The sequence below is a fragment of the Branchiostoma belcheri genome, unplaced genomic scaffold (assembly GCF_001625305.1).
Source record: "Branchiostoma belcheri isolate BF01 breed outbred unplaced genomic scaffold, Haploidv18h27 scaffold14, whole genome shotgun sequence".
Taxonomy (NCBI): Eukaryota; Metazoa; Chordata; class Leptocardii; order Amphioxiformes; family Branchiostomatidae; genus Branchiostoma; species Branchiostoma belcheri.
The window spans coordinates 1,851,610-1,861,645 of NW_017802824.1; the positions used below are offsets into that span (position 1 = coordinate 1,851,610).

At 45.0% G+C, this 10,036-nt stretch overlaps 2 protein-coding genes across 2 annotated transcripts; one reads left to right on the forward strand and one right to left on the reverse strand.

Annotated features, from left to right (window-relative positions):
* Positions 1 to 2,038: 2,038 nt before the first annotated feature.
* Positions 2,039 to 9,981, forward strand: LOC109464696. The gene is made up of 6 exons (XM_019761748.1): positions 2,039 to 2,166; positions 6,828 to 7,035; positions 7,499 to 7,903; positions 8,051 to 8,229; positions 8,940 to 9,063; positions 9,444 to 9,981. The coding sequence occupies exons 1-6, from the start codon at positions 2,054 to 2,056 to the stop codon at positions 9,573 to 9,575; spliced, it is 1,161 nt and encodes a 386-aa protein (XP_019617307.1). The 5' UTR covers positions 2,039 to 2,053; the 3' UTR covers positions 9,576 to 9,981.
* Positions 2,970 to 6,183, reverse strand: LOC109464693 (E3 ubiquitin-protein ligase Midline-1-like). The gene is made up of 2 exons (XM_019761740.1): positions 4,903 to 6,183; positions 2,970 to 3,955 (listed from the first exon to the last, which is right to left on the reverse strand). The coding sequence occupies exons 1-2, from the start codon at positions 6,054 to 6,056 to the stop codon at positions 3,160 to 3,162; spliced, it is 1,950 nt and encodes a 649-aa protein (XP_019617299.1). The 5' UTR covers positions 6,057 to 6,183; the 3' UTR covers positions 2,970 to 3,159.
* Positions 9,982 to 10,036: the final 55 nt, after the last annotated feature.

The following is a 10,036-nucleotide window of genomic DNA, read 5'->3' on the forward strand; positions in this document are numbered from 1 at the left end:
CTATCACCCGACTCAATATCTGGGAACGATATTTGTGCCACGGGGCTTTTACGTTGGCAATAATGTAAGTACTAAGTAGTCTGTTTCATTTCCCTACTGCATGTCTGAACCAAGCGCCTAGAGCGGCGGGATAAGACCTACACCCGTGCCTGGCAAATCCAACCGTCCGAAATCGCGCGAGAACTGGCCGTGATTGAACGAGACTTGCTGGTGAGGGTCCTGGAGGCAGAGTTGGTGGACTGTGTCTGGACTGGACATGACAAAGTGGGTAAAAGGTGCACATTGATAGATGTAATGAGATGTGTAGTTGCCTGCTAAAGGTTTGTTTTAAAGAATGCCATCAAATTCAATCAGAACGCCTTTCAGCACCAAGGACAGACGTTATAACTTGTGACAAACGATTTTAGCACCAAGGACAGAGGTAAGAATTTATTAGGACGAGCGATTTCAGCACCAAGGACAGAGGTAAGAACTTATTGTGGCAAACGATTTCAGTACCAAGGACAGAGGTAAGAACTTATTGTGGCAAACGATTTCAGTACCAAGGACAGAGGTAAGAACTTATTGCGACAGACGATTTCAGCACCAAGGACAGAGGTAAGAACTTATTGTGACAAGCCATTTCAGCACCAAGGACAGAGGTACGAACTTATTGTGACAAGCCATTTCAGCACCAAGGACAGAGGTAAGAACTTATTGTGACAAGCCATTTCAGCACCAAGGACAGAGGTAAGAACTTATTGTGGCAAACGATTTCAGTACCAAGGACAGAGGTAAGAACTTATTATGACAAACGATTTCAGCACCAAGGACAGTGGTAAGAACTTATTATGACAAGCGATTTCAGTACCAAGGACAGAGGTAAGAACTTATTGTGACAAACTATTTCGGCACCAAGGACATGTGTGATATGTTCCAAGTTATTTTCCACGCCACGTCAATATGAGATTTATTTGCATGATTGTACTATGATAAGAAGATATGTAAGTAAAAGTATTTACGGTTGTTACATAACTTGGGAATGGATGTTTGTTGAACAAATGATTTCAAAGAATACACGAACATGTTTATACACGAGGAAATCTTACATACAGGAAAAGAGAGCCCCAAACATCACTAAGATGGTGGCATTTTTTGAGCGGCTGGTTCACCTGGTTGGGTCAGAGGTCATGCACGAGGAGACCCCGGAGAGCAGGGCGAACGTCATCGCGGGGTTCATCACCGTGAGTGGGAAATAATTACTCATTTGTAATTGTTCATTTGTAAATCACACGGGGGCGCTCTCTAGCTCTACATTTATCGGTTTCAGACATGGAAAATTTTATCTCGGAGAAAGAATGGAAGTATCGTGGGGATGATCGGTGTGTAAAATGTTTTGCACAGAATTTTTTTGGAGAGGGACAACGGTTCTCGATTTTTTCCGTCATGAGATCTTCTCGCTTGTCCTTTTTTTATATTCCCAGCTTGGCTTATATGCCAAATCAAACTTGATAGAAGTACTACGAATGCAGAAATTAAGAAACTATCATTGGGCAATAATGAACATGTCAACCTCTTTGTGCTAAAAGGTTTTTACACTAGCATGACTGACCTGTTTATCTTTCATAGATTGCAAGAATCTTTCATGGACTGCTTACGTCACATGGGGGACATTTCTTTAAAAATGTAGTTCTAGAACCCGGGGGTTTTGCAGCTTTCGCTTGCGGTGTCCCCCCTTGCAGATCACTGCGATAGTCTGCATTCTGCTCTCAGATACCAGAATCGGCTGTTGAGATTGGGTGGAAGGAAACAGGGGACAGCCTTCCTTCAGTGAAGTTTCTATAAGCTTTAGACTCCTTGTACGTACTAGGGAAAGTCCGGAACTTTCGGAAACTAATGTTACACACACCAGGAAATCTGCCAGGGGGGACAACGCAAGCAAAAGCCAGTTCTAGAATGGTGTTCTATTGGAAATGTTTTCACCTGTGACGTAGGCAGTTCATACGATCAGTGAAAGGAAAACTGGTCTGTTGGATGTTTCCGTTGCGTGCAGGTAGCGGACCACTGCCGGGTGATGCGGAACTTTGACTCTCTGCGGGCGGTGTTGGCGGGGTTACAGCTCCTGCCCGTGTTCCGTCTGGAGCGGACCTGGGACATCCTCAGGACACAACACGCGGTCCAGTACAGGTACACTCAACCCCACACCAATTCCAATTGTTGGTTCTCGGATTTTTTTAAAGAAAAAGTATGAAGCGACAGGGCGAAAAAAATAAAAACAAAAACAGGCCAAGGTATCCTCTGATAGCCCCAAAAGCTACATAATAGGCGCGCTGATGTCAACATAACAAGCATGTTTATAATACATGTACAAACAATGAATGTTAACCTTTTTATTAAACCAATGTATTGTTAAATGGATGAACTGTAACAATTGTGAAGGCAAGGAGCTGTCTTCAACCGATTGGATCAAAATATGAGCATTTTGTAGTTGATTCAAAACTTGAACAAAAGATACACAAATATTGTATGATATACACGATACTTACTACATAGAGTAAGACTGACTTTTTTGTCGCAATAGTTTTGTACAACCAAAACAAAACCGATCGCCTCTACTGTGTTCGTAAATAGCCTAAGCCCAATACCTACATCACAGTCTGGAATTAGCATACCACTCTATTATAAAGTGGAATCTACAACATGTACACTCGTGAATAATCAATTTTCGTTTTCTGTACTTGTAAACAGTACCAGACAATCTGTGTTGGTAGTTAGATGTTTAAAGTTAAAACTTTTGGTCCAACACAAAAAATTCTCTCACCTAGAGCTTTCGACCAGTCACTCTGGTCTTCCTGAGATAACTTTGACCCAGTGTTGACGTCACACTTCAAAGAAGCCTTGTGACAAGCTTCACTGGGTCAGTCTACTGAGGAAGACCAGAGTGACTGGTCGAAAGCTCATCTAGGTGAGAGAACTTTTGTGTTGGACCAAAAGTTTTAAATTCAAACAAGTACCAGACAATGGTAGTAAATAAAAAGCCACATACAGTTATTTCCGGTACTGTTTACAAAGTAAACTTTACCCTAGTTTACTGGCATTTATTACTGCTAGTGTTGGTAAATCCAACTTTCGTACAGTTGCTCTTACATAAGTCCTCAAACTGGTGACGTTTTAGATTATCTAAGACCACGGATTGGGCACGCCACTGATGACTGTAAGGCTGCCACTGACCGAGAACGCGGGATAGACCGGCTCCGTGAAAAGGCAGTCCTTAAACACGTGGATGAGACGCCCGGTCTCCGCGTCGCTCAGGGTGACCGTGCCGGCGTCGTGATCCAGGAGGACGCCGATCGTCCGGAACACGCAGCCGAGCGTGAAGGACGCTCCGGTCGGGCCGTGGAGAACCACGCCGATGTCGTCGCGGTTACAGATGCACAGCGCCCAGGACTGCAGGGTCGACCCGACGTGCTGGTCCCGGGGAGTCCAGCGGTGCGCCACGCCTATTGTGCACCAGTTGTCGTCCACGACCGCCTGCCAGTAGTGCCTCCCCGACGTCACGCCCGTGTCGCCCAGAACGGAGAACTTCTGATCCACAAACCGGGACGGTAGGTCGGGGAGAAGGGCGTCAGACCCGGGCTCGTAGGTGGCGCAGGAGTTGTTTTCCGACAGACGGAGTTGCCTGTGAGCTGTGTTCGGGTCCAGGGCGAAGACGAAAGGCTTGGTGGTTAACTCCAGCTCGTGACTCGAGGTTTTGGTCACTCCGTTCTTGGCGGTCACCACGAACCTGTAGCTAGAGTCGGAGTCCAGTCCTCTCACGGTACAGGAGAAGCCGTGCACGTTCTCCAGCACCACCCACGCTTCTTCTTGCACTTCCCGTGAGCTTGGCTCTTGGCTCTTGGCGTACCTGACGTCAAACATGACGTCGGCGTCCTCCCCCGTCCACTGGAGCGTCGCCGCGCACATGGACGTCCAGCACCTGTGATGAGATTATAAACAAAACCGTCAGTATAGGTATCAGAACAACTAACCGCTTCAAGGTCGCGCAACCAGGGTGGAAGTGGCGCATTGTGTTTGCAGAAATATCTTCATATGACCCTTTGCTAGCCTCCACCAGGCCTTTCTACGGGAATACGGATCGTAGAATTCGGCAAAATAGAGAGTAAAATTGGCCAAGGGAGTCCGGCCACGGGGAGGTAGTTTCTTTCCCTCCGAAGCGGCTAGTCAAACCTACAAGGCGGCCAAACTCCCCTGGTAATTATTCTCCTATATATAGCCAGCGTAGTTAGTCTGGTAGTGCACCCTTTCCCCGCTTCACACGACTGTTCAACCGTAACCAGAGTAAAGCGGGCTTGACTATGTAGAAACTGAATGTCTCTAAATGCCGTGTTGCATACAGTAACTGTTATGAATTTGCTTTGGCGATGCAGCGCTAGTGGAAGGTTTGTTTGTCACTCGCGATCTACTGACACATTTTAATCAAGATAAAGGAGAATATGCTATTCTTCCCTCATTAGATTCCTCTGGGTTATTATGCATGGGTTATTATGCAGCTAGGCTATCTATTTTTAATAGTTCGTATGTCCTTTCCGTGCAAATATCTAAGTCTGTATTATATTAATGTGTATTGTATTGGGTTCGTATACCTGAAGTTAAGAATAAATGAAAATTGAATGGAATGATAACATTTAGTGACCATTCGCGGCACAAAAGCAAACGGGGTGAGGAGAAAGCATTTTTGGCAGCGTGCCAAAAGGATGCTATCCCGGAAATTAAACAAGAAGATGTTTATTTTTCTCATCCCACTTGGCCTACACAAAACAAAGAAAAATGTGCAACAATATTGTATCAAAAGTCACAACAACAATTTTCCATGCAGGTTGAGCACCAGTGAGGAAAGTGCAGCACTCAGCTACATGTATTTACCTGTCCAATAGAATGTCAGGTGCCTTGGGAGCCCGACCAAAGTCCAGCAGGTGCAGGGTGTGTGCTGTGCAGCTGAAGTCTACAGACAGGTGCTCCAGGTGCTGCCACACCGTGTCGTCCTTCAGCTCCGGCAACTGCAGGGCCTTCTGCACGTGCGTGTGGAGCGTCTTCCACGTCTGTAAGAACGCCGCGGCGTCTCTTTCCTTCAGAACCTCGGTCACGTAGGTCACCAGGGCGCCGACCTTACGCTCGTTGTCTCGCGTTCTCTCCAGGAATGCCTCTACCGCTTCCTCTTCAGTCTCTTTGGCTTTGTCGACGCCACGTTCCATGTCAGTTTCTCGCTGCTGTATGATTTCCACAAGCTTCTTACACTCGTCTCTGACCTTGGATTTCAGCTCTGCCGCACGTTGGCTCATTCCTTCCCTGAACGTTTCCATCCGTTTCAAACCGTCTCTCAGGGACGTCAGCTTCTCCTTCAGTCTGTCAGAGCTTTGGAGCAAAACTGCGAAGTTTTTCTCGAACACCTGTCCGAGATCTTCCATGTCGTGCTCCTTGTGCTTGCCGACCAGTTTGCAGAGGGAGCACACGGGGGTCTGGTCCGTCAGACAGAACATGTTCAGCCGCTCGTTCCTGTGGTCGGGGCACGTCAGCACCCGGGGCTGGTCTAGCTTTGTCGTCGGTTCCACGAGCTCGTGAGAGGCGAGAGGGCCGCGCATCGGGTGCAGGGTCGACAGGCACTGCTCACAGTACGAAGCCCTGCACGTCACGCAAGTCATACAGGCCTCCATCGGCGCGTCTTCGCAGAGCTGGCAAGGAACTTTGGTGAATGAGGCACCCTCTGTCATGGACAGGTGCTGGTAGCGTTCCACGATGTTTGCTAGCATCATATTTCGACGCAGCCCGTCCAAACCACGGTCGTCGATGGGCACTCGTTCCCGACAGATAGGGCAAGGGAACCCGGTGGTGGTGTCTTCGCGATCGGTGGAAGGCGACGCCTCCGCTGACTCCTCGACTACTGGTTTCGCCTTCAGGGTCTGTAAGAGGATATCGTCGGCGCACCTGAAACACAAACTGTGGAGACATGGCAACAGCAAGGGACAGCTGAACAGTTCCAGACAGACAGGGCACGTCAGTTCACTTTCTAAACCCTCCATAGTGAGAGGTTTTCGTCAAAATGTGTACCGAGCGTTATTCTGGAGAGACAGGTGGAAAATTACTGTAACAGTGGACACCGACACCTGATCCCAACGACAAGGCCATTTCCTTATTCCCATCATCCAATGCAAACCGTGCATTAGCGCCACCTTACAATTAAAGTAGGAACTGCAGTTCGTTGCTTGTGTTGAATTAACTTCTTTGCCATTCCCATGCTGTCGTTGCCACACTGCTTTGTCCAGCACAGTTCAACGTTCAATATCAGCTTAGTTTGTAAAAGCAGACATCAGTGAGCTAATTTCATATAATGATAGTGAAGTAGCAAGGGTATATCAATGGACATCAAAGATATACACATTTTAGACACATCATCTAACTCCATGGACACATATAATATCGGCCTGTCTCTGTTGCTAGCCTTTGTCAACAACAGTAAATAGTATTATATTACCTACAATTCAAAGAGTCCATTCTCCTGTTTTAGAATGTATGCAATCTTTCCCAGATTTTTTAAAACTGTCATGATCTTTTATGCTACCATTCCTTGTTGTTGTTTTGACCATAGTTATTATATAAGTATGACCGTGATGTGACATGGATCCCCTCCACCAGGCTCTTTCTGGAGCTGTGTGATCTCATGAGTGAGGAATCCAACTATCGTCTGTACCATAAGGCCCTGAAACATGCTCCCACATATGAACTTTCATGCTAACATTACTTGCTGTTGTTGTTGTTGTTGTGACCACAATGTTATATGTACTCTCAACCAGGCTCTTTCTGGAGCTGTGTGATCTGATGAGTGAGGAGTCCAACTATCGTCTGTACCAGAAGGCCCTGAAACATGCCCTGAAGGACTCGGCCTGTGTGCCACTCCTGGGTGTCTTTCTGCAGACCACTGCTGTCATCAACTCCATAGCACATGTCGACCCGGGGCAGGTAACAACAAGGGAGCTACGGTCTGTTAGGAGAGAACAACAGGCAAGTTGTTTTACTGTAGTATGTTGAGGATCAATGATACTCGATTTTACAGCTTCTGCAGAAAATTTGAGAGGAACAAAATTAACGCTCTCCTTGCTTAAAAGTCCACATCAATGAATCAGTAAGTCAGGGGTATTATACAGAGTGCAAGTGCAAAGTAACGTAAAGAAGCAAAAATAAAGGAAAAAACGTTGATTCCTGCATGATACTGCGGCGCAAAATAAAGGGAAGTCAGCACTAAATGTTGATGTTTTGAATATGGTAAAGAATTTGAAGTTGGTGGCTTGCTTTTGATTATTTTTGAAATTTTCTGTACATCGGTAATTCAGGAGGCTCGGTAGGGGAGTCGTTGTCAACTGTGTACTGTCCTTGTAGTTGTAAAATTATCACTTACACCTACAAGCTATAAAAGAAAGGCCTTGTTGTAGCTACATGTCCAGCCAATTGTCCTTCACTTCAACAGGCCAGAGAACGAGGAATAACACTGACTGAACGGGAGCCAGCCGACTTGTTGGCCAGCATGACTGAGGAAGAGAAGAATTTACTCATCCGTGTGATCAGAAAATGGAAAGAGCAAAGGGCACTTAGACTCGAGAGAGATGCTCAAAGAAAAATCAGAGACGCCACTGAAATGCCAACAGAGGAGCCAAAGGGATGGTGGCAAAGAAGAAAATTCAGAAGAAATTCCAAGAAAAAAGTAGCAATGCAGCCCGAAGCAAAGAAATCTTGGATCGGATGGATGTCAAAGGAAACCTCTGTCATAAAGGAAGAGTCGGGGGGACACAGAACAGGAGAGGGACATTCTTTCTTGAAGAGCACCTTCAATCTTGACAAGTGGGGCCAGCTCCTGCAGGGCTTGCCAACAGAGGTAGGGGGCGCCACAGGACTGTTTCAGAAATTTAAACTCTGGCAAGACAGCTAAGAGTGTCTTACATCCAGCCTATTTTTCCACAAATATTTTTTAGATGAAAGGAAAAAATGTACAACTGATTTCATTGGTCACTATAATTTACAGCACAAAACTTGGTCCCCAACTTCCCGCTCATGGGGCAAGAGGCACCAGGAGGACCAGTCCATTCTCCCTACAGGGGTGTCATCCCACCATCACATCCTCGACTCAGACAAGAATCTGGACCATGAGTTGGAGATCGCCCACCATGATGACATTCACGACAACGACCTGGAAGTGTCAAGGTGACGAAATCTGCAGTCTGAAACTTTCATTTTAACAGTTCATTCTTCAAGTTACGTAACAATCGTGGAAAAGATGTCGTGTAACCTTCTTATAACAGTAGTATAACAATCTTGCAAATAGTTTGCTAACACTTCCATTGGCATGGACAAAAACTTAGGAACATGTTATACCTGTCCTTGGTGCTGCAATCGTTTGTCATGATAAGTTCTTACCTCTGTCCTTGGTACTGAAATCGTTTGTCATGATAAGTTCTTACCTCTGTCCTTGGTGCTGAAATCGTTTGTTACAATAGGTTGTTGCCTCTGTCCCTGGTGCTGAAAGGCGTTCTAATAGAAATTTGATGTTATTCTTTGATCAACACCCTTTATTGGCATTGGAAATATTCCTTCACTTTTCAGACTTATTTGATAACATGTGTGTCCATAATATCACCAGGGTCCATAATATCGCCACCTTGAGAAACAGTGTGCTTAAAGATATTTCTACTGCAACATACTTTTGGTACGCACTCCTTCACACATGAAATGTACATACCTAGGGTATCTTTAAGCACACTATTTCTCAAGGTGGCGATATTATCGACCCCGGTGATATTATGGACACATATGTTAAATGCAAAGCTTGTCAGTTTTTCTACTAAATGTTCTGTGAGCTGATTTAATTTTTCATTTTACTGTCGCATCTTAACATGGTATTTCTCCATGTCCAGGTACAAGTCTGTTGACAAAAAAAAGATTCTGGCCCTTGCATTTGGATCTGCAGACAGTGATGATGATGATGATATCCCTGCTAACTTGGCACACAAACCTTTTGAGATGCTGCAGCAATACCAGGTAGAGGGGAGTCTTTGTTACATGTACCGAAGGAAAACATATTGGTTTTGCTCTGTTTCCTCTTCTTCTCCAAACCAAAAAGGTCAATGACCTGAACCAGACATCTGTCACCACGGTAACTGGTGTTGGATTACATCATGATAGCAGGAGGGATTTAGACTCCTGTCTGACCATATATATATATACATATATTAAATGTATTTGAGTAAGATTTAACAGAGCAGACCACATATTATATATATATATGTACAATGTTTACCTTCCCATATATCATGTGTATTATGTGACTGTAAACCCTGCATCAATTCAGCGCTATAAAAGGCTGTGATGGCACGGGTAATGTTTGACCAATAAACCATTTATTATCATTATCATTATAGATGTCTGCTGTCCAGTACAGACATGAGAGTGACCCTGCAGTTCGTGACTTCCTCCTGAGGGCAGACTACAACACAGAGACAGACAACTATCGACTGTCACACGAGAGAGAGCCATCCCACAACATGTCATGACCATACAAGACCCTCACCACATCCGTCTTTCTTTCTTTATTTTATTTTTTAATATGATGATGATGATTTGTTTATCAAGCATTACCAGCATGCTGGCAGAACGTACTGCGCCTAAGCTAAACATGCAATGTATTGTGCAAAGCACTTCGGCAGAATGTCTCATTTAAGGTTCTGTTTGCATATTTAAGGATGACATCCCATCTGTAGTTTTCAAATGTTGTGTCAGAAAAGATATGCAAAATTCTGATGCAACATCCAATGAAAACCATGAATAATCTTGGATTTGCACAGGCGCAGTGCATTCCGCTAATGTGACAATATTGCATATGATTTAATTTATCCCTTGTCATTAATGAAACATGCTTACGCAGTGGCTATAATGCTATAAGCTTTTAATGTGTCCACTGAAGGTATGTGTCCAGTCTTCAGATGTTCCCTTTTTTTATATGGGTCATAGCTAC

Bases quoted from the DNA above. Each gene is read 5' to 3' on its own strand.
- LOC109464696 (XM_019761748.1), top strand. From the start codon at position 2,054: ATGCGGAACTTTGACTCTCTGCGGGCGGTGTTGGCGGGGTTACAGCTC. The intron at 8,230-8,939 runs GTGACGAAATCT...CTCCATGTCCAG, and splicing joins AACGACCTGGAAGTGTCAAG to GTACAAGTCTGTTGACAAAA. The intron at 9,064-9,443 runs GTAGAGGGGAGT...TTATCATTATAG, and splicing joins AGATGCTGCAGCAATACCAG to ATGTCTGCTGTCCAGTACAG.
- LOC109464693 (XM_019761740.1), bottom strand. From the start codon at position 6,056: ATGGAGGGTTTAGAAAGTGAACTGACGTGCCCTGTCTGTCTGGAACTG. The intron at 3,956-4,902 runs GTAAATACATGT...ATCTCATCACAG, and splicing joins CCTGACATTCTATTGGACAG to GTGCTGGACGTCCATGTGCG.